This window comes from Lithobates pipiens, unplaced genomic scaffold, assembly GCF_037356315.1.
Source record: "Lithobates pipiens isolate NorthernLeopardFrog02 unplaced genomic scaffold, aLitPip1_a1.2 Scaffold_19, whole genome shotgun sequence".
NCBI lineage: Eukaryota > Metazoa > Chordata > Amphibia > Anura > Ranidae > Lithobates > Lithobates pipiens.
The window spans coordinates 239,100,258-239,125,179 of record NW_027507764.1 but is presented as its reverse complement, the minus strand read 5'-3'; the positions used below and the strand labels follow the sequence as shown (position 1 = coordinate 239,125,179).

Genomic DNA, 24,922 nt, shown 5'->3' with positions numbered 1-24,922 from the left:
GTTCAGAAGGTTTGGAATATATGGTTGGAGTCTGAGACAACTGTGGAGCAAGATAACCCTGTAGAATTGTCAACCCAATCTATTCAGTAGACAACTCCTTTAATAGCTTTATCTGGGGTGGCATCTGAGCTACCCACGTGCCAAATGGACACCCGCTTATAGACCTTTTGTTTTAGTAGACTGCCTGTAGTGCATTACTAGGCCTAAGTTGATAACTAGGAAATATATTACTCCTGTCAATTTTAGCAGCAAGCTACGGGGTTGGTTTGACGAATGTTGTTTGGGTTAGGCGCATAGTATTAGGATGTTATGCCTTACCTACTGTTTTGTATTATGCGAGCCGGGGAATGCCCCAAGGCTCTGTTTTGTACCTTTTCTTTTAAAACGAATAAAAAAATAAATAAAAAAAAGACAGATCCAAACTTCACCCATCACGGTGGGCAGCTTGGTTAAACCTTCAAAGACTGGGGCCCTTTTAATAGGGGTTCCACTCCTTTGGACCATGTATAGCACCCCTCAGGACAGCTTTAGGTAATTTGCAAGACCAAAAAGAGTCCTGGATCCTAGGGTCCAGCCCTCAAAGAGGAGCGTTACAGGCAAAACCTCATTCTTCTATGCGAGGCCTGGAGCCGCAGTGGCAGGAGGGATCCGGTTGTAGAGGCTTTTTAGATCCTGCATGGATCCCTCCAGGAGCTCCGCAGAGCACATTTTCACTCGTGACAACACCTTTAGACCAAAAGAAAGCTCTATTTGTGGGTAAAAAAAGGATGCAAATGTTGTTTAACCGTGCAATTACCAGTTAAAGCAGCGCAGTGCAAAATTGTAATTGTAAAAGTGCTCTGGTCAGGAAGGGGGCAAATCCTTCTGGGGCTGAAGTGGATAATGTGCACTGCAAAAACACGTGGTAAGGCACATTTTTTATATCGCATTACTACAATGCACAGATGTGAGGCCCACCTTTAAAATGCATCTATAGCCAAAACGTTTGATTTAGTATTAGGTAGAGCAGGGAAGAATCTGGTTTCGATTTGAGATAGCCAAACAGAGGAATGCAAGAACCTCTGCCATCTTTTTATGGTTATCCATTTCTCTGTGGCAGATTTTCCCTGTCTTACAGTCTGTTAAAAGATCCCCATAACTGTGATTGGGCAATCTCGAGCACTGGATAGCAGAAAGATCTGACAGGGGTTCCAACCTCTTTCTATTCTATCCAAAACTAAGAACAAAATTGGGTATAGATACACTTTTAATTCTCTTAAAAGAGGAATTTAGCTTTCTTGATAGTCAGCATGTTTGATAATACCACATTAAAAAATGTCCTCAATTATACAGTGCTCTCCTTTATATCTATCCTTCACCTTAACTGAACACAAATGTTTTAATAACCCTTGATCTTGTTACTTTAGCTATTCTTCTAAATACTTACATAAAATAAAATCACCTACAAGCAAATCCTGTAATACTGTAAGAGAGAATAGGCTGGAAGCACACGAGATACAACTAAAACATCTTTCCAGAAGGCCTATTCTGTTTAATTGGATTACAAATAACTAGTCATATGGCAAGAATATGGTTCTTGATTACCCATTTGCTTGTTTTTTTACTTTTTCAGAGACACGGTCTCTTAAAAGAGTAACAAAATTAATTTCAATTGCACACATTTAATATGTAAACAAATGATACAGAAACTTACCTCCAATTTTTAGTATGCATTGTTCCATGTTCAACACGAAGTAATGCATAGCGAGCTGCATTTAAGGACAGTCCTCGTATTCCATCTCCCCATTCTTTTTCAGCTCTAAATGTAGGGCATTTTAAACATGGTTACTACAGTTTCTTAGGGATGATAATAAGTAGATCTTTAGCCATTAAATATGATTTATGTTAAAGGGTTATTTATAAAATGTTTTAAACACATTAGTCGCACAACCTTTACCCATGATTCACATTTTTTTCAACTGAATTCACATGAACAAATGTGTGTAATTCAAAGGTGTTCAGGTTTAAAAGGATGAGGTGGTAACTCTAGGAACCCATTCATATCGAGGGGCATATAGATGTGGCCAGTTAGACTGTCTTCAAGTTGCCGCACTCATCCTGCAGGAGGCTCGAGGAGACTACAGCAGCTTATCACGGTGTAACATCTTGTTGCTGGGGAGAGAGATTTCCTGCTTGCCATCCTAAGTGTCCATCCTGATGATTAATCTAGTCCCATATAATAGTATATTCTGGTAAGCGGCCAGAGTTAATATTGGTGATGGCATCTTCTGCACTTTACAGAACTTTTTCAAAGGGTGTTTTGATCCTGCACTGGATTCCTGCTGATCCCTTAGCATGAAAATTTTTGGGACATTTATATGGACTAATATTTTCTATTTCGTTTATATTAAGTATCATTATCAAATTACTAAGCTTCGCGTATGAATTTGTATTTATTTTATATGGTCATTTTATTAGCTTACTAATTTTCACTTATCAATTTTTATTTATGAACTTTCACTTATGAACTTGTATTTATTTATATATTGTAATCAATTTTTTGTTTGCACTTTAATTGTGATTGGGACACTACCAATTAATTTTTTGATCATAGTTTACACCTAAATTTTTCTTAGCGCAGCTCCTTATATTTGTTAATTGTTGCGTGTCGTTGTGGTTTGGTTATAGTAGTTTGAGCTGCTGCTTATTGGGTGGGTTTAGTTAATAGCGCAGTTTTTTCTTTTGGCATAATAATTACAGTCTTATTATTATTATTAGAGTAGTATTAAATCCTCAGTGGTTTTTAGCCTAACACGTTAAGCACAATGATATAAAAATTCCCCAATAAACCATCTGTTAAAATTCTTACCTCATGCCTTGAGGTTTACAAACTTTTAATGCTGCTCCTGATTGCTTATTGCTGCTTCCCCGAGATTCTGGTCTTCAGTGAACAGTGCAGTTCCCAATTGTTCTGTAAGCTTGGAGAAGGGAAGACTAGGGTAGTACCTTGGCACCCTAGGCCATGGGGCTGTGTGTTTCTTTCTGATGCACACTGGGGGAGATTTACTAAAACTGGAGCACTCAGAATCTGGTGCAGCTGTGCATGGTAGCCAATCAGCTTCTATTTTCAGCGTGTTCAATTAAGCTTTGACAATAAAACAAAACCTGGAAGCTAAATGGTTTCCATACAAAGTTGCACCAGTTTTTGCACATTCCAGTTTTAGTAAATCCTGTCAAAGTTGTGAGGAGACACAGCTAGTGTCCCCTAAAGCCTGCATGCAAGGGTGGCTCCATAGGACACTAAAAGAGAAAAGGACCCGCCCTGAACAGAAAACCTGGGCAGTGGTCATAGGACCAGCTTAAACAAGAACAAAGGCAAGGATTAAAGAGTTACTCCACTTTTGTGGGGAAAAACATAATATAACAAATACAATTTAGACGTAAATCAATGTAATTTAATGTTAATAAAATTATTAGGGATGGGTTTTTTGGTGCCGATACCAAAAATAAATCTTAGTTGATCCTGAAAACCAAAACCGATACCGAAATTGACTGTTTTAAAAAAAAAAACAAATTATACAGGAGATGGTCAGACACTGAAAACATGCTACAGGAGATAGGAGATGGGCAGAGACTGCGGACATGCTACAGGAGATGGGCAGAGACTGCGGACATGCTACAGGAGATGGGCAGAGACTGCGGACATGCTACAGGAGATGGGCAGAGACTGCGGACATGGTACAGGAGATGGCCAGAGACTGCAGACATGGTACAGGAGATGGCCAGAGACTGCGGACATGGTACAGGAGATGGCCAGAGACTGCGGACATGGTACAGGAGATGGCCAGAGACTGCGGACATGCTACAGGAGATCAATGCAGCCTCACCAGTGCCCATCATACGCAGCCTCACTGTGCCCAGCAGCCTACCAGTGACCATCATGTAGCCTGCCTGTGCCTCACCAGTGCATATAAACATACACATATAAAAACACACACACATAATATATATACATGCACACAAACATACACACAAATATAAACATGCACACATATAACACACACATGCACACACAGATGCATAAAATAGTATATATATATATATATATATATATATATATATATATATATATATATATATATATATATATATATATATATATATATATATATATATATATATATATATATATATATATATATATATATATATACTGGGTACTGCACTGTAGGGGGAGGCAGAGAGCACAGCACACACTGCTAGATATCTCTCCCTTGCTTTCACTTTCACAGTAAACAGCGTGACCGAGCTCCTGCACAGCCATATGTAGCCACGGGCCGCTTGCAGCATGGGTGAGGAGGGGAGGAGGAGAGAGTAATGATGGGCTCTCCAGAATGGCACCCCCATGTGATGGGCGAAAATTCACTTTCGACTTTTTGCAGAAAGGTCAATTTTCAGCCGATATGTTTTGGTGCATCCCTAAAAATGACCCTATCCTTTTCAATCTGTAGCACTGTAATTTTATGTAAAATGCAATACAATTTGGCAACCTGAAGGTGTTCTGTACACAGATGGTGTACCGAACGCTCCCAGAAGTGTAATTTCCTGGTTTTGCGATTGGCTTACTTCTTCCCCAGAAGTCTGCACTAAGCTACAAGTCAGATTTTGGGCATCCCCTGTAACAAATTTTTTTATTTTTGGTGAGATACCCCCAAAGGAATAGCATGTCTAAAGGGATGCAGACGCTGCCAAATTCCTTATTAGTGTAATGCAAGAAGGGTTGAAATTTAACCACTTCCCGACCAGCGCACGACGATGTACGTCGGCAGAATGGCACAGACAGGCATATGGGCATACAGGTAGGTCCCTTTAAGAATGGTGCCGTGCCATCGCTTGCAAGGCGGCGTGTGCCGGTCAGGACTCCCGCAAGTCCTGTTGCGGATCCCGCGGCTCGATCGCCACAGGGAAACAGCATCTCCCCATTCTGCCTAGCAACACGTGACACTGATCACCGCTCCCTGTGATTGGAGCAGAGATCAGTGTTCACCAACACACAGCCACACCCCCCACAGTTAGTAATACGCCCCTAGGACACTTAACCCCTACACTGACACCCCTTGGTTAACCCCGTCACTGCCAGTGTCATTTACAAAGCAATCAGTGCATCTGTATAGCACTGATTGCTGTATAAATGACAATGGTCCCAAAAATGTGTCAAAAATATCCGATGTGTCCGCCATAATGTTGCAGTCACAATAAAAATCGCTGATCGCTGCCATTACTAGTAAAAAAAAAAAAAAAAAAATGATATAAAACTATCCCCTATATTGTAAACGTAAATTTTGTAAACGTAAATTTTGTGCAAACCAATCAATAATCGCTTATTGTTATTTTTTTTACCAAAAATATGTAGAAGAATACGTATCGGCCTAATCTGAGGAAAATAAATGTTTTTTTTTATATATTTTTGGGGGAAATTTATTATAGCAAAAAGTAAAATATAATTGCGTTTTTTTAAAAATTGTCGCTCTTTTTATGTTTATAGCGCAAAAAATAAAAACCGCAGGGGTGATCAAATACCACCAAAAGAAAAAACTCTATTTGTGGGGAAAAAGGGACGTCAATTTTGTTTGGGAGCCCTGTCGCACGACCGCAGTTAAAGCGACGCAGTGCCGAATCACAAAAAGTGGTCTGGTCTTAAACCAGCAAAATGGTCCGGTCTGAGTGGTTAAAGCACCACACCACTGCTAAGAAGGTCCAGAATGAACTTTATTCCATTTAAAGGTCAGGAGTACAGATCAAGAAATAGCCAACAGATTTTGATGGGTCTACATGCCCCCTTCATCAGGGCTAGAAAGAACATAAGATTATCATGTCAATCTGACATCAATACAATGTCCCCTCCACAGGGTAATTAAAACCAGTCAATAGTAATTTGAGTGTCAAAATAATTACATTAAAAAAAAGAGAACACAAGTGCTGAAAAAATAAATATGGGTGGTGAAAGATAAAAAAAAGAAATAATTACAACTAATAGTAATCATCACTATTATTAAAATTATACATTATGGATGAGATGTTAACCTAATAAAAGGAACCAAAAAACAAAACACCTTCGATCCTCCACCTGTTCCGTTTGGAGCCATTTTTTTTATAAACCTGCCTACCTGGCTCTAGCATGGTTGCTGACAAACAAGCTGCTGATTAGGCCCGTGCTTTCAACTCACACTGGAATAAATAAGGATTTCTCTCATTTTCATCCCAGTTCTTACCACTAAAACTTTTACCCAACACTCACCCTGCTTTCATTCTGTCCTTTCTACAGATACCATTGTAGGTCCAATTCACTACTGGTTTAGGAGATATTTGCCAAAAGACAGGCACCGCTGTCTACGGCGCATGCGCACTGAGCGCGGCACCGTCAGCGGTGAATATGGCGCGCATGGCTGCTCTCGTGCGCATGCGCGGGAGTGACGTCATTGCGGCTTCGCCGAATGACAGCGGCGAGACCCATCGAGAAGATGGATGCGCCGGACTACAGGGGACAGCGGTGACATCGCTGGCTCCTGTGTCAGGTAAGTGACACATAATGGGCTACTATGCATCGCCTTTGCAGGGAATGAAAGAGGAAGTAAACCCCATCAGGGTTTACTTCCTCTTTAAGGATCATTATTCTTAGTAGTATTATTACTAACATTTTCAATATCTTTTGTACCAATTTACGATTGTACAATCAGATGGTATAATGTTTGGTTCAATTTATACACCAGTTTTGAGAGGTTTTTTTTTTTCTCTCTCTATTTATTAGGTGATCATTTAATCCATAATGTATCATTTTGGTGACGACTACTATTAAAGTTATTATTAATATCATTTTTTTTTTATCTTTCAGCACCCATATAATTTTTTTTTCAGCACTCATGTTTTTTTTTTTCCCCCAATTTTATTGGTACATTCAACAAAGTATATACCAAGTATATACCAAGAACATTATCACAGTAAACGTCAGTGAGGGTGACATAGTTACATCATGAGGCATAGAAGAAAACATCCCATGTAGAGAGGAGATTGCATTTAGAAATAATAGGGGGTTTACAGTAAGGTAATATGACAGAAAATATAGAAACATAGCTTGCATGGTACAGCAAATATTCATCCTTCTCGTGATTCCCACTGAGATAGATTTTAGGAGCCCAACAATTTGTATATAAAAAAACAAGTATATGGAGGGGGCTTCATTATATAGTCTCTGGGGCTTGTAACCACTTATCCCAAATTTTACCATATTTGGAAGGACAATCTATATGTAGTTAATTGAGTTTTTTGTATTTTAAACCGTTATTTACTTCCATTAGCCACATTTTAAACTCAGGTGGGGTAGGGCCTCATCCACTGTTTCGCTATGGTTTTTCTAGCAGGAATTTAGTAATATCTTAAAGAATTTGTTGATGTCTGGTTCTGAGTATGTGCCTAGTAGGCATGATTTGGGGTTTAATGTGATGGGGGAGCCCATGGCGTCGTGCAAAATAGACGCTTAAAAACAAGCACGGACAAAAGGCTGTAGATACAGGAAGCGGCCATACATAGCGTGTGTTTCACGGATCGGAAGTGATGTCAATCGAGACAGGAAATTATGTCAATGCATTTCACCCTCCCTCAGGAGACATAATTTTCTGTGTCGACTGACGTCACTTCCAATCCGTGGAACAAACGCAATGTATGGCCGCTTCCTATATCCACAGCCTTTTATTCATGCTTGTTTTTAAGCGTCTTTTTTTGTAAGTACCAATCCCTATGCGCATTAAACCAACTTTTATAACAGTACTCCGCTATTGGTCCATCCTCTTTGTTTCTGGGTACCTGCTTATCCTGTTGAGAGCCTTCTATTGGAAATCTATCATCTGATGTTCCTACATTAATCTATCATCTGATGTTTTGGCACCAATCTATGTGTGTGGGATATCATTTACAAGCCTAAAGTGACCCATGGACTGCAAAGCTGGGGGTCGTCCTGTTCTAGTGAGTGGGGACACATTAGGGGGCGCCACTGCTCTCCTGCAAGTTTATGAAGTATCCCTTGCACCAACTCCACTGTGGATAAACACTTACATTTCTTTTATTTTGACTTTTTTTTGTTTATTTCACAAATATTGTGTGTTGTGAGAGCAGTTTTTTCCCCATCTACATTCATTCAAGTGATTAGCACCTTGTGTACAGCAGCTGCAATTTATCATCACCTAGTTGTTTAGAACTATATTGTAACAAATAAAAACAAGCTTTTCCTAATATCGGACTTACCCTCTATATTCGATATACTTATAAATGCATCCAGCAATCACCATAGCAACTAATGCATAATACCAAGAGCAAATGAACATTAAAGCAAGGCATAAACTCATTCCCACAAATGAAAGAGTCCTAAAAAAAAAAAAAGGGGGGGGGGAGGAAATAATTTTCAGCACATATGTGTATATATACATACATGATTATATATTGAAGCACATCCATCCCAGCATGGTAATTATTCCACTTGGAAGCACAACCTGTGTGTACCCCCCCCCCCCCCACACACACACACAGTGTCTCCACCCTCAGCTCTGTCCTTTCTGTATTTTATATTTTATTTACAATAGAAAACATATCAAATATCAAATGTTTAACCACTTCAATACCAGGCTCTTTCGCCCCTTCCCGCCCAGGACAATTTTCAGCTTTCATCGCTGTCGCACTTTCAATGACAATTGCTTGGTCATGTAATACTGTACTCACAATATACTATTTTTATAATTTTCTTCCCACAAAGAGTTTTCTTTTTGATCACCTCTGGGGTTTTCATTTTTTGCTAAACATAAAAAAGGATGAGGAGGCACTGTTATATAGAATTGATGGGCACTGATGGACACCAATAGCACTGATGGGCAGCACTGATGAGGCGGTACCGACGGGTATTACTGCTGGGCACCGATGGGCACTGTGGTGAGCTCTGATATTTTTTTGAGGGGGCACCGACTGGCACCTGATGGGCACAGTGTTGATAATCAATATGCTGATTATCAGCACAGACCCCCCTCTGACAGGGGGAGCTGTCGATCGTCTCTCCCTGTCAGTACGAACTGCGAATGCCGATTAGTCACAGCTGATCACATGGTAACAAGCCTCTGTCAGAGGCTCCTTACCACAATAGTAGATGTGGCGTGTCAGAGTGACACGCCGCGATCGCTGCGCATCCCTGCACTGGCATGTTATCCTGCTGGACGTCATATAATCTAATCTAGAGTGGGTGACTAGGGTCAAAGACAAGGCAAATGTATTAAATACTTTCTTCAGCTCTGTGTATACAAAGAAGCATGTGGGAGCTCATGTCCATAATGGGGTCGATATTGACACAGCCACAAATGATCCACAATGGCTCAAAAGTGATATGATCCAGAAATATTTAGATAGACTCAAGGTGGATAAAGCACCTGGAACAGATGGCATCCACCTACGGATCCTAAAAGAATTGAGCTCTGTCATTTTAAGGCCATGTTTTCTCATTTTTAGGGACTCACTTTTAGGGAATAACTGGAATGCTACTACTGGATCAGCGCAGGGCCAATGTGGTGCCTATAGTTAAAAAGGGATCAAAGTCTTTACCAAGTAACTATAGACCTGTTTAACTTCTATAGTCGGGAAGATACTGGAGAGTTTAATTAAAGGCCACATATGAGTTCTTGGTGGAAAAATATATTTTAAGCAACAGACCGCATGGATTCATGAAAGACAGTTGTCAAACAAACCTGATTTCTTTTTATGAGGTGGTAAGTAAAACCGTGGACAGAGGGGTGCCTGTGGACATGGTATACCTGGACTTTGCAAAAGCGTTTAACACAGTTCCCCACACACGGCTCATATGTAAAGGTAAAGTCTATAGGCTTGGAAAGATCAATTTGTAAATGGATAGAAAACTGGCTAAAAGACAGAATTCAGAGAGTAGTGGTTAATCACTCATACTCTGAATGGTCTAAGGTTATTAGTGGTGTACCCCAAAGTTCAGTGCTAGGACCCTTACTTTTTAATATCATTATAAATGATATAGGGTCTGGGATTAAAAGTAACATTTCTGTCTTTTCAGAGGACACCAAACTATGCAGTGGAATAACATTCTTACAGGATGTCTCCAATTTAAAAGCTGACCTCAATGCACTGTCTAATTGGGCAACTAAGTGGCAAATGAGGTTTAATGTTGATAAATGTAAAGTTATGTACTTGGGTCTAAGATTATGCATGCATCATACAGTGCTTTGCAAAAGTATTCACCCCCTTGGCTTTCTACTTATTTTGTTACATTATAGCCTTTAATTCAATGTTTTTTTTTTAATCTGAATTATATGTGATGGATCAGAACACAATGGTCTAAGTTGGTGAAGTAAAATTAGAAAAATATATACATAAAACTATTTTTCAGAAATAAACTGAAAATTGGCATGTTTGTATGTATTCACCCCCTTTGTTATGAAGCCCATAAAAAGCTCTGGCGCAACTAATTACCTTCAAAAGTCACATAATTAGTGAAATGATGTCCACCTATGTGCAATGTAAGTGTACCATGATCATTACATATACACACCTTTTTGAAAGGCTCCAGAGGCTGCAACACCTAAGCAAGAGGCACCACTAACCAAAACACTGCCATGAAGACCAAGGAACTCTCCAAACAAGTAAGGGACAATATTGTTGAGAAATACAAGTCAGGGTTAGGTTATAAAAAAAAATATCCAAATCTTTGATGAACCCTAGGAGCACTATCAAATATATCATAACCAAATGGAAAGAACATGGCACAACAACAAACCTGCCAAGAGATGGCCGCACACCAAAATTCAGACCGGACAAGGAGGGCATTAATTAGAGAGGCAGTACAGAGACCCAAGGTAACCCTGGAGGACCTGCAGAGTTCCAAACATAGAGACTGGAGTATCTGTACAGAAGATGACAATAAGGGTGGCCAGAAGAAAGCCATTACTTTCAGCAAAAACAAAATGGCACATTTTGAGTTTGAGAAAAGGCATGTGGGAGACTTCCAAAATGTATGGAGGAAGGTGCTTGGGTATGATGAGACTAGGATTTAAGTTTTTGGCCAAAGAAAACGCTATGTCTGGCGCAAACCCAAAACATCACATCACCCAAAGAACACCATCCAATCGGGACTGGGAAACTGGTCAGAGTTGAGGTAAAGATCGATGGTGCTAAATATAGGGATATTCTTGAACAAAACCTGTACCACTGTGTGAGACTTGAGGCTAGGATGGAGGTTCACTTTCCAGCAGGACAATGACCCCAAACACACTGCTAAAGCAACACTTGAGTGGTTTAAGGGGAAATGTGTAAATCTGTGGTCATGGGCGTTTGCAGGTAGGGGCAAGGGGGGTCAAGTGGCCCCTCAGCAGGGGTTGTGCTACCTATAGGCAAGTGCACACAATCAGTCCAGGGTGCTGCGCTGCTTGTCCCAGGGTTGGGAGTCACATACACAACATGGAGTGTAAGGGAGTGATGGTGTTTGTAGCCCCTGAGCTGAGGGAAGGCAGCGCGGCCAGAGGCAGGGAATACAAAGCACTCCCGCAGCTTGCCTGTTGCCTTTCACCTGCTGCCTGGACAGCGTCTGTTAATGCTTAGCCCGACCATATCACTGATGATTTATCTCTGCTCCTATCCTCGGCTCGGACTGCTGGCTCTCTGTGTTGTGCCTGGACATTTGTGAGAGGCCCAGCACTCCCTTCTAGATAAGGACCCCAAGAACACCCACCGCATGGGGCCCCAGTCTCATCTGAGCTGCTTGGCATGTGCAGCTGTTGTTGGAGCCTTCCATCTGCCTTTTCTGGAGTTAGTAATTCATTTAATTCTCTCTGTCATCTGAAGCTCGCAACATAGAAATTGATTGGAGGGGAGTTCTCCATACTAATGATTGTGTGTGTAATGTATGGGGTGTAATGTATCTGTGTATATGGGGATGCAACTTATCTAGGTGTATGGGGGTGTAAAGTATCTGGGTGTATGGGGGAGTAAAGTATCTGGGTGTATGGGGGAGTAAAGTATCTGGGTGTATGGGGGAGTAAAGTATCTGGGTGTATGGGGGAGTAAAGTATCTGGGTGTATTGTATCTGTGTGTATGGGACGTGTAATGTATATGGGTGTGTCTGTACTATGTCTGCCGTCTCTAACCATGATAAGGACAGTCGAAAAGGGACGGAGCATGGGTGACCTTAAAATGATGCCCCCCCATGAAAAAAGTTCTGCAGACGCCCGTGTCTGTGGTCAGACAAAGATCGCTGTTCACAAGCGCAAACCATCCAACTTGAAGAAGCTAGAGCAGTTTTGCAAGGAAGAATGGGGAAATTCCCAGTGGTAAGATGTGGCAAGTTCATAGAGACTTATCCAAAGCGACTTGGAGCTGTGATATCCGCAAAAGGTGGCTCTACATACGTATTGACTTTAGGGGGTTGAATAGTTATGCACATTGACTTTTCCTGTTATTTTGTCCTATTTGTTGTTTGCTTCAAAATAATAATAATAAAAAATAAAACTTCAAAGTTGTGGGCATGTTCTGATGTTCTATAAATTTAATTATGCAAATCCATATTAATTCCAGGTTGTGAGGCAGCAAAACACGAAAAACGCCAAGAGGGTGAATATTTTTGCAAGGCACTGTATATACTAGGGGGAGTACAATTGGGGAATCAATGGAGAAGGATCTGGGGGTTTTGGTAGATCATAAGCTCAAACATAGCATTCAATGCCAAGCTGCAGTTTCCAAAGCAAGCAAAGTCATTACTTATATTCAGCAGTATGGACTCTAGAGAGAGATATCTGTAAGGTACCTGTGGTAGGTGGTGTCTGAAGTAGAGCGTGTATGCTGAGGATTACATTGTCCACAGCTGGCAGCAGGTGGGGCTAGTGAGTCCAAGACAATGCATCAAGCTGGGAGAACATTGCAATAACTCCAGAGCTCCTCCGTGGCACAACAGGTAAGACTGCAGCTGTGGGACAAGGAACATTCTGGTTCGAAGACACCTAGGTACATGACAGTGGCCCCTCCCCAGTGGACCCCTCCGGGGGCCTATCGGGACTTAGCGGGAAAGGAGGCATGAAAGTCTCCAATAAGAGCATGTACAAACTTATCAGGTGTGCAGGTGGTTTTATCAAATACTACTTGATGGAGTGATCTGGTGAGCAATGTGGATCTATTGCTTATCTTTCAGTACTGCACCCCTAATCATACAATAGAAAAATAAAAAAGTGACATATTCTACTGTATCGTACAGGCTAGGGTTGTTTTCATTATTCAAATCAGTGTTTAACCACTTAACAACTGGCCCATAGCCGAAAAACGGCTTCAGGGCGGTTGTTTAACTCTGAGAGGCCGTTAAATAACGGCCTCCCAGAATTCCGCTCTCGCGTGCCCACTGGGGCACGCACTTGAGAGCATCCATGATCCGCACATCACACCATCACATCAAATGACAGAGCGATCACTTGTAAACAAACTGGCGTCATGTTATGACGCCACTTCCTCCCTCCCCTCTCTGTACCGATTGGTACAGCGGAGGGGGAAGAGTTCGGTGTCAGCAGCACTGTGGGCTGCATCTGCAGTGCCCACATCGCTGCTCACTGAAATGTAACCCCTCAATTCCCTGCCAATATTCTGCAATACCCTGCCAATACCCAATACCCTGCCAATACCCTGCCAATTTTTTATTTTTTTATTTCAGGCTTCCCAGCCTAGAGGTGAGATGTGGGGTCTTATTGAAGCCATATCTCACTGTAAAGAGGACCTGTCATGCCATATTCCTATTACAAGGGATGTTTACATTCCTTCTAATAGGAATAAAAGTGATCAAAAAATGTATTTTTGGGGAAAGAAATGTCAAACTAAAATAAAGTAAAATGAACAATACATTTTTTTTTTTTTAAAGCGCCCCTGTCGCCATGTGCTCGCGTGCAGAAGCGAACGCATACGTAAGTCCAGCCCACATATGAAAACAGTGTTCAAACCACGTTAGAGCGAGAGCAATAATTTTGGCCCTAGACCTCCTCTAACTCAAAACATGTAACCAGTAAAAAAATGTAAAACGTTGCCTATGGGGATTTTTAAGTAGCGACGTTTGGCGCTATTTCACGAGCGTGTGCAATTTTGAAGGGTGACATGTTAGGTATCTATTTACTCAGCGTAACTTCATCTTTCATATTATGCAAAAACATTGGGCTAGCTTTACTGTTTTTTTTTTTTTAAGCACAAAACTGTTTTTTTTTCCCAAAAAAAAAAAAAAACCTTGTTTTAAAAAGATGACCACCATTGTATTCTCTAGGGTCTTTCCTAAAAAAAAAACCATATATAATGTTTTGAAGTTCTATGTAATTTTCTAGCAAATAAATGATGATTTTTATATGTAGGAGAGAAATGTCAGAATTAGGGGTGCTCCAGAACGCCTGATGGTGCTCCAGAACGCCTGATGGTGCTCCCTGCATGTTGGGCCTCTGTATGTGGCCACGCTGTGTAAAAGTCTCACACATGTGGTATCGCCATACTCAGAGTAATAGCAGAATGTGTTTTGGGGTGTAATTTGTGGTATGCATATGCTGTGTGTGAGAAATAACCTGATAATATGACAATTTTGTGGGGGGCAAAAAAAAAAGGAAAAAAATCTTGATTTTGCAAAGAATTGTAGGAAAAAATTACAACTTCAAAAAACTCATCATGCCTCTTACTAAATACCTTGGAATGTCTTCTTTCCAAAAAGTGGTCATTTGGGGGGTATTTGTACCTTTCTGGCATGTTAGGGTCTCAAGAAATGAAATACGCCGTCAGGTGTGATCAATTTTCAGATATTGGCACCATAGCTTGTGGACTCTATAACTTTCAAAGACCAAATAATATCCACCAATGTGTACTTATTTTTAACAAAGATATGTAGTAGCATAAATTTTGGCCAACATTTATGAAGAAAAATTACTAATCTGCTAAATTTTATAACAAAAACGAAGAATTTTTTTATTTTTATTTTTTTTACAGAATTTTCGGTCTTTTTTCTTTTATAGCACAAAAAATAAAAAACCCAGCGGCGAATAAATACTACCAAAAGAAAGCTCAATTTGTGTGAAAAAAAGGACAAAAATGTCATATAGGTACAGTGTTGAATGACTGAGTAATTGTCATTCAAAATGTAAGAGCACAGAAAGCTGAAAATTCGTCTGGTTATTAAGGGTGTTTAAGTGCCCAGTGGTCAAGTGGTTAAAGAGGCAAAGTGTAAATACAAATCATAATATTTGTACATAACAGTAGGATAAACAAATCATCATAGAACAAAACCATTATTACAGTGACAGTGCATTTTTTTTAGCACTTATCACTATATTCGTGTCACTGGTCTCCAAAAAGTTTCAGAAGTGTCAATTCGTGTCCGATTTGTCTGCTGCAATATCACAGTCCCACTATAAGTCGCTGATCGCCGCCATGACTAGTAAAGATACATTCCATAAATATATCATATAGTTTGTAGATGCTATAAATTTTACGCAAACCAATCAATATACGCTTATTGGGATTTTTTTACCAAAAATATGTAGCAGAATACGTATTGGCCTAAATTGATGAAGAAATTCGATTTTTTTATATTTTATTTTTATTAGGTATGTTTTATTGCAGAAAGTAAAAAATGTATTTATTTATTTTCAAAATTGGTGTTTTTTTGGGGGTTTATAGCGCAAAAAATAAAAAACACAGAGGTAATCAAATACCACCAAAATAAAGCACTATTTGTGGGGGAAAAAAAGCACATACATTTTATGTGGGTACAGCGTCGCTTGACTGCACAATTGTCAGTTAAACTAACGCAGTGCCGTATAGCAAAAAATGGCCTGATCATGAAGAGGAGTAAATCTCCCGGGAATATTTTTTTTTTGTGGCTCCCATACCCACATAAATTATTCTCTTATTAATAAAACATGAAGATGTCAAAAACCCTACCCAGGCCAATGTATGGTTCCTCTTGAAGAATAAACATGCCCAAAAAGCAATAGATACATTTTTCCTCCCCAAAAATGATTGGGGCATGAGCCTCCCAAACATTAGACTATTAGACCAGCTGAAATCAGAAGTGGCCAAACTGTGTAATCTAAAAGCACATAGCAGGCTCTCTTCCTTGCCATCCAAGCTGAGAAATGACTAAAAAGGTCTTCATTTTCAACTAAATTTATTTTTAATTTAGGTAACCAGTTAAGTTCAAGTCTATGTTTTAGCTTTAAGCAACCAAAAGGCAGTGTTCAAATTCAAATTGTGTATAACCATGTGAAAAAAAAAAAAACAAGATATAACAATGCAAAATTATATTGAAAATTAAACACAGTTCAATTGTCTTGAATTATGTTTATTATAATTTTGCAAAGTTTATTATATATTTGAGGGAAGATTTTTTGTTGCCAATATTGTATATTACATTTATCTGGGTAGCTAATGTGCATTTCATATGCTTATCTCTTTGAACTCAGTATTCTGGGGGAAAAAAAAAAAAAAATTATGTGCAGCTATTTCTTAGGTTTCACCACTCCTATCTTTTTTTTTTTTTTGGATGAATATTGTTGAGGTAAACACATTTTGGGTAGTTTGAGGTTTCTCATTTAGGGCCTGCCTGCACGATTTTTGATATGATGTGGTGTTTGTGGGCAAACAAATAACCCCATGGCGCACTGCCTTACTGCACATTAACACATAACAAAACATATGTGCATTAAAAACTGCAACTGATCAGGCTGGACTAAATAGGCCCTCAAGCTATTGTGCAGCGAGATATAAAATATATATGTTGTTTATTAAAGACCAAAGAAAACAGAATATTCTTACCAGTGATAGTATCTAAACCGTGGTCTCCAATTTGGCGTTCGCAACAATGTTTGTAAAGCACAAGCCAGGTTAACAAACATGTAACACATCAAGAAAAACCTATTCGAAATAAAAACGGACATAACATAATAATGCAAGTCTATGTTCAATTCAAATGAATACTACATAGAAAGATATACTTTTTGTAGCGTTGTCAGTCACTAGTATTAGGATCTACAGTACATAGCTGTATATGCAATTATGAAAACATGGCAACAGAAGCAAGTAAATGTGTGTGTGTGTGTGTATATATATTTAAAAAAAAGAGGTCCAGTCACTCAAATTTTCTTCCAGAAGTCCAAATTGCATGTTTGATTCTTAAAAGGCACCTCAAAGCATCGCCAAATGTTTTTGTGAGCGCCAAACTGGTGATTTTAACGAAAAGGGTAATAGAAATGAGTGAGCTGCCTACACGCAGTACACAGGTAGCAATAATTTAAACCTAGACTTAGATCCTTCATATCACAATCCCATTATTACAACAATGTTCTCAGTCCCCATGCACATTAGGCCTCTTGCACACGATATTCCTGTTTGAGTATCTACTTTTTCAGACCTTTTTTTATGCACTTAATCTCACGTTTTTGTTGTGAACGATGTGTAAATGGGTATTTGTGCACATGATGCATAAAATTACTGAACAAAATGCAGTTTTTCTATTTTTTTTTTTTTTTTTACTGAAGAATGCATGGCTCTTGTTTACACGCATGTGTGCATAGACACATTACAATTAATGGGGTGTATTTTAGCTCAGTTAAAAAAAAATAAAAAAAAGATGTACTAAGCTTTTTCAAGCTGCAGTGTGCAAGAGGCCTTACATATGGTCATTACTAAATCTGACAAAAAAACATGTTGCGTTTTGATCAGCTGGCTAGATTATATACCAAAATTGAGAACAAAAAACAAACAATCTGCAACAACGCACCTATGCTTGGTAAACAAATGCAGTTAAAAAGGAGAATCCTGTGATCAAATGTCAATTTTAGCTGAATTATGTGAACCCATACACAAGCTGTCACTGCAAAGTTATTTCTCTAAGAGCAGCCATACATGGATCGAAATGTGGCCAATTCCACAGGGAACGGACAAATTTCAATCTATGTATGGGCAGGCTGTTGAATTCCCAACTTTTTTTTTCCTGAATGACCAGTGCCGCTAGCTATAGTTCAGTGTATTTTGATGGTGGGGAAGTCTCCCTGCCAATAGAACACAATAGCACAGCTAGAGTGATTCCCCCTTCCCCATGGAATGCAAGGATGGGGGAATCAAGCCATTATTAAATTGAATGTATAGCCAGCTTAGGTGATTGTTCATTCCCTGAATGCCCACCATGATGAATGTCAAGGTCTAATTTAACACTGTGGGAAAGGTCCCATACATCTAAAAGGTTCTTGGGTGTATCATCTGGCCTCCTCAGTTTGCACTGCAGAAACAATAAAAGTTGGGAAAAAGTTGCTACCAGTACTGCTTGTTTGGGAGTACAATATCTGGGAGATTTACTAAAACTGGTGCACACAGAATCTAGTGAAGATGTGCATAGTAACCAAATCAGCTTCTAACTTCAGATTGTTCAATTAAGCTTTGACAACAAAACCTATAAACTGATTGGTTACTATGCACCTCTGCACCAGATTCTGTGTACACTGGTTTTAGCAAACCCCCCCCCCCCCCGCCAATGGAAGCTAGGACATAAGAGGTAAATTTGGCATTTAGAACTTCAGGGTCAAAAATAAAGGCTCTTGAGGTGGTTTTTAATGTTTTAGAATGTTCATTATATGCATGAAGGTAAAAAACCTATGGGCAGCAGCCCCCCGCTCCCCCAAAACTTACCTGAGCCCCTTCTCGATCCAGCGATGTGCACAATAGCCTCGGCTCTCTGGGGACTATCACTCTTCATTGGCTGTGGCAGCAGCGGGAGCTATTAGCTGGTGTTGTCAATCAGCCAGTGATCCAATTAGAAGAATGAGGGGGCGGGGCAGAAAAGCAGCTCTGTGTATAATTGGGTGCCCCCAGAGCTTGCGCTTCTGGAAGAATGGTCAAACATTCCCATAGACACACTCCTAAACCTTGTGGACAGTCTTCCCAGAAGAATTTAAGCTGCAAAGGGTGAGCCAATTCCATATAGAACCCTACAGACTAAGACACCATTAACCAGTTAAGGACCGCCGCATGTAGATATACGTTGGCATGTACGGGCACCCGCCTTCCAGCGGGTGGGGGGTCCGTTTCGCTTCAGGAGCGATCCGGGATGAGGGGATGGCCGTTGGTTTCTGGCCATCCCCTCTCAATCGCTCCTGGCGGATGAGAAGCTGGGCAGGGAGGAAGTGATGTTACTCTCCTCGGGGCGGTCTTTTTGACCGGACTGCGAGGAGAGGACATAGTATGTGCACCAATCACTACACTGACATGTAGGTATACATAGGCACACAAATCACCCCCCCCCCTCCCAGTCACAGTGTCACTGATTGCAGTGATCATTTATTTACTGATCACTGCATTTAGTGTCAGTTGTGACAGTAAAAAGTGTCAGGGCAGTTAGTGTTAGGTCCAGGGTAGCCCCCTACCCCCCCTCCCAATAAAGGTTTAACCCCCTGATTGCCCCTAGAGTTAACCCTTTCACCCCCTTTTGCCAGTGTCACTAAGCGATAATTTTTCTGATCGCTGCATTAGTGTCACTGGTGCCGCTAGGTAGCTAGTTATTCTTTAGGTTCACCGCCAAGTTTTTATACCGTTAGGTACCCCCATATACTACCTAATAAAGATTTTAACCCCCTAGAGTTAACCCTTTCACCAGCGATCACCGTATAAGTGTCACTGGTGATGCTGGTTAGCCAGTTAATTATTTAGGTTCCCCGTCAGGTTTTTATATAGCGTCAGGGACCCCCATATACTACCTAATAAAGATTTTAACCCCCTGATTGTCCCTAGTTAACCCTTTCACCAGTGATCACCGTATAAGTGTTACGGGTGACTCTGGTTAGTTTGCTTTTTATAGCATCAGGGCACCCACCATTTATTACCCAAAAAAGGTTTAACCCCTTGATCACCCGGCGGGTGATATCAATTAGGTTTTAGGGTCAGGGACTGCGTCGCCCCTGGCAGCGCTAGGTTAGCGCCAGTACCGCTAACACCGACGCGCAAAGCATACACCTCCCCTAATGGGGTCATTTGGGGGGGTTTTGTGCCATTTTGGCATTTTATGGCCTTCGAAACTGTGATAGGTAGTGAGGAGTGAAATCAAAAATTTGCACCCTTAGAAATCCTGAAGGCAGTGATTGGTTTTCGGGGTGCCGTACGTGGCTAGGCTCCCAAAAAGTCCCACATATGTGGTATCCCCGATCTCAGGAGAAGCAGCAGAATATATTTTGGAGTGCAATTCCACATATAATGTATATGGTATGTGTGAGCAATATATCATTTAGTGACAACTTTTTGTAAACTTTTTTTTGTGTGTCATTATTCAATCACTTGGGACAAAAAAAAAATATTCAATGGGCTCAACATGCCCCTCAGCAATTTCCTTGGGGTGTCTACTTTCCAAAATGGGGTCATTTGGGGGGGGGGGTTACTGCCCTGCCATTTTAGCACCTCAAGAATTGAGATAGGCAGTCAAATTAAAAGCTGTGTAAATTACAGAAAATGTACTCTAGTTTGTAGACGCTATAACTTTTGCGCAAACCAATAAATATACGCTTATTGACTTTTTTTTTACTAAAGACATGTGGCTGAATAAATTTTGGCCTAAATGTATGACTAAAATTTAGTTTATTCGATTTTTCTTATAACAAAAAGTAGAAAACATCTTTTTTTTTCAAAATTTTCAGTCTTTTTCCTTTATATCGTAAAAAATAAAAATCGCAGAGGCAATCAAATACCATCAAAAGAAAGCTCTATTTGTGGGAACAAAAAGGACACAAATTTCGTTTGGGTACAACATTGCATGACCGCACAATTACCAGTTAAAGCAATGCAGTGCGAAATTGTAAAAAGACTAGGGCTTAAGTGGTTAAAGTGTCTTAGTAAAGTGTGTAAAGGCAGGCTTACCAATACTTTTGACAATATAATGAATATTGGATTATGAATCACAACAGATTAGGCAACCCAGTGCTTTGCAGCTACCTTTCTCCAAGGGAGCTGCCTATTAATCACTTTGAATTTCAAGTCTAAATAAACTTTTTTTTTCCCCTAAATCTAGTGCCACTCCCAACTAGACTTGCTGGTAAATTATTTAGTGACAGGTGCAGGTTTAAAGCTGTGTTTTTGCATCAAAATTTGCCACACATAAATAGGTTTGTCATGTCAACCACAGTTAAATCATTGTGGCTATATGACAGTTTAGATTGTTCAATCCATCTGTCAGGATTTTATATTAAAGTAAAAGGCTATTCTTAATTGTTGAAAACTGAGAAACTTTGCAATAAGGTCTTGAGGAAATTATTTTTTATCGTGGTGGCTGCTTTTTCTGATCATAACAAAGGCCTACAAAAAACAGATTGGAGCTGAAGGAAAAACACGCGTTTATTCAATTTTCTTCTGCCAACAGCGACGCAACAGCTTTCAAACGTCATTTCTAAAATAAAGGTTTGGAAAAGGAAACAAATATTTTGATTTGTTGCTATGGGTAGTGGAAAGGTTTCCCAATAGCCCATTTTTTATATGTCAGCTCCTAGCCAAATATATAGGAAATTACCTATTTTTTTTCAACTGCTTTGACTTTACATGTATGTTAGTAAACCAATTTCAAAAAGATTTTTTTTTTCATTTGAGCACATGAAAATACTCCTTTTTGACAGAAGGAATGGTTATAAAAAAACAGCTATCAAGTTAAAATTGCAAATGACATACAGCATGTTACAAGAAACTTTGCAAATTATACAGACATTTTCCTTGCAATTCAGAAAGTAATTTATGCTTATTTCTTCAACAAATAGATTTATTTTAAAATGAAAAAGCCACATCCACAAACTAGAATAAAAAAACTTACATTGACAATATAGGTGCAACACTATCCAAAGAAGCAATAAGAATACCAATTTCACATATGCCTGCTGTCAGTAAAAGAGCCCATGTTGGTTCTCCATTGGCTTTTCCATGACCAAACACCTGAATAGAAGAAATGGTAAACATTAAACCGCAAAAACAAAAAAACAATTCAGAGAGAGTAGGGGATAAGGATTTTTACTCTGAATGGTCTAAGGTTATCAGTGGTGTACCCCAAGGTTCGGTGTTGGGATCCTTACTTTTTAATATCTTTATAAATTATATAGGGTCTTGGATTAAAAGTAACATTTCTGTCTTTGCAGATGACAATAAGCTATGCAGTGGATGAACGTCCTTACAGGATGTCTCCAATTTACAAGCCAACCTCAATGCACTGTCTAATTGGGCATCTATGGCAAATAAAGTTTAATGTTGATAAATGTAAAGTTATGCACTTGGGGGCTAAGAATATGCAAGCATCATACATACTGGGGGAATCCATAGTGGAGAAGGATCTGGGGGTTTTAGTAGATCATAACCTTTCATGACTAAGCCTATTTTTGGCATTTGGTGTTTACAAGTTAAAATCCATATTTTTTGCTAGAAAATTACTTGGAACCCCCAAACATTATATATATATATTTTTTAACAGAAACTCTAGAGAATAAAACGGCGATTGTTGCAATATTTTATGTCACACGGTATTTGCGCAGCGGTGTTTTAAATGCAACTTTTTGGGAAAAGGGACACTTTCATGAATAAAAAAAAAAAAAAACAGTAAAATTATCCAATTTTTTTGCATAATGTGAAAGATAATGTTACGCCGAGTAAATAGATACCAAACATGTCACACTTTATATTTGCACGCACTTGTGAATTGACGACAAAGTACGTCAATAGGCGACGCTTTAAACATTTTTTACGGTTACCAGGTTAGCGTTACAGAGGAGGTCTAGTGCTAGAATTATTGCTCTCGCTTTGACGATCGCGGCGATACCTCACATGTGTGATTTGAACACCGTTTACATACGCGGGCGCAACTTCCGTATGCGTTTTCTTTGCTTCGCGAGCTCGCGGGGACGGCGGGCGCTTTAAAAAATTTTTTTTATTATTTATTTATTTTAAAATGACTAAATTGTTTAAAAAAAAAAAATTGATCACTTTTATTGCTGTCACAAGGAATGTAAACATCCCTTGTGACAGTAATAGGTGGTGACAGGTACTCTTTATGGAGGGATCGGGGGTCTAAAAGACCCCCCACCCCTCCTTTACACTTCAGTGTATTCAGATTGCCGAAGACGGCGATTCTGAATACCGGATATTTTTTTTAAACCGGCGCCATTGGCAGCCAAGTAAACGGGAAGTGACGTCATGACGTCGCTTCCGTGTTTACTATGAGGAGACTGGAACGAAGCCGATTACGGTTTCGTTCCAGTTCCTCCCCAGCGGCCGGAGGCATCGCACCAGGAATCTGTGCTCCCGATCGAGCGGGAGCACCGGTAACAGCGGCGGGAGGGGGGGGACGTCCCCTCCCGCTCCTCCGGCATAACAGCCGAGCGGCTTTTAGCCGCATCGGTTGTTATGGCTGGATAGCCAATCACTCCTGGACAAAATGGTACCGGGATGATGCCTGCAGGTGCGGGCATCATCCCGGTATACCCCCCCGGAAGCCGAGTACGCACATCTGCATACGCTCGGCGGAAAGGGGTTAATAATAGCATGCAATGCCAAGCTGCTGTTTCCGAGGCGAGCAAAGTCCTTTCTTATATTAAGAGAGGTATGGACTCCAGAGAAAGATATTATTATGTGCCTGTACAAATCATCAGTAAGACCTCATCTGGAATATGCAGTTCAGTTTTGGGCAGCAGTTCGGAAAAAGAATGATAAACGGAGAACTGGAGAATCTGCAGAGAAGGGCACCCAAACTGATAAGAGGCATGGAGGAGCTCAGCTATGAGTAAAGATTAGAGGAACTGAACTTATTCCCTCTTGAGAAGAGGAGATTATGGGGGGGGGGGGGGGATAGGATCAACATGTACAAATACATAGTGGTCCATATAGTAAACTTGGTGTTAAATTATTTACTTTAAGGTCATCACTCTTTACGTCTACAGGAAAAAAAGATCTCCAAATACGGAAAGGTTTCTTCACAGTGAGAGCTATGAAAATGTAGAATAGACTCCCTCCAGAGGTAGTTCTGGCCAGCTCAGTAGATTGTGTTAAAGGCCTGGATTCTTTCCTAAATGTACATAATATAAATTGGGTACTAATATTTATAGGTAAAGTTGATCCCGGGGGATCAGGAAGAAATTATTTTCCCTGCTGTGGAAAATTGGAGCATGCTTTGCTGGGGTTTTTCCTCTTCCTCTGGATCAACTGTGGGATTGTATGATTTTTTTATTTTTTTTGGTTGAACTACTAGATGGACTTTTTTTTTTTTGTGTCTTTTTTTCAACCTATGTAACTATCTTGGACATTTCAGAGGTTTCCCTTATTTTGGCAACTAATACTTTAGGACAGTAATTTGTGTCGCTGCAAATAATCTAAGGTTTTACTCCTGCATAAAGCAATACTGCATTATTCCTGTCTTAAACTATGTGTTTCTCCCTTTAATGCTTTTTCAATTTAAATCAATATACATGCATCAAAATGCATGTCAATGAGCATTAATGCTCCAAGTATTTGGCGAATGTTGCAAAGCACTTTGTACTAAATGTAAACACATCATAACAAATATCAAAATACATTGATGCACACCGCGATGCATTCCCATCATATTGTATCCTTTAAAAAGCATTTCCATTTACTTCAGTGGAAAACACATCAAACAAAAAAAATGCAGGTTAGAATCCAGCCTAAATATTATAGGGATGTTAAAGCAGAATTAAGTATATTCTTTATGCAAATACTCTGAAATTACAAGTTATAAATTGTGTACATATGCATACTTGCTAATTTGTGTTACATTTTCTATTTCTATAAAACCTTTAAACAGTAGAACAATTATACAGTAGTTGGCCTCTGAAGGCAAATTCAGTTAAAATTCTG

General features: G+C 39.7%; 1 protein-coding gene across 2 annotated transcripts in view; it reads right to left on the bottom strand.

Annotated features, from left to right (window-relative positions):
• SLC12A7 (solute carrier family 12 member 7) overlaps window positions 1-24,922 on the bottom strand; it is a 684,227-nt gene that overhangs the window by 264,253 nt on the left and 395,052 nt on the right. For both annotated transcript variants that reach the window (XM_077491822.1, XM_077491823.1), the window contains exons 13-16: window positions 21,879-21,997; window positions 16,856-16,954; window positions 8,278-8,397; window positions 1,694-1,798 (exon numbers count right to left, since the gene is read on the bottom strand). In XM_077491822.1, the coding sequence (XP_077347948.1) occupies window positions 1,694-1,798; window positions 8,278-8,397; window positions 16,856-16,954; window positions 21,879-21,997 (443 nt within the window). The remainder of the gene's footprint in view (window positions 1-1,693; window positions 1,799-8,277; window positions 8,398-16,855; window positions 16,955-21,878; window positions 21,998-24,922) is intronic.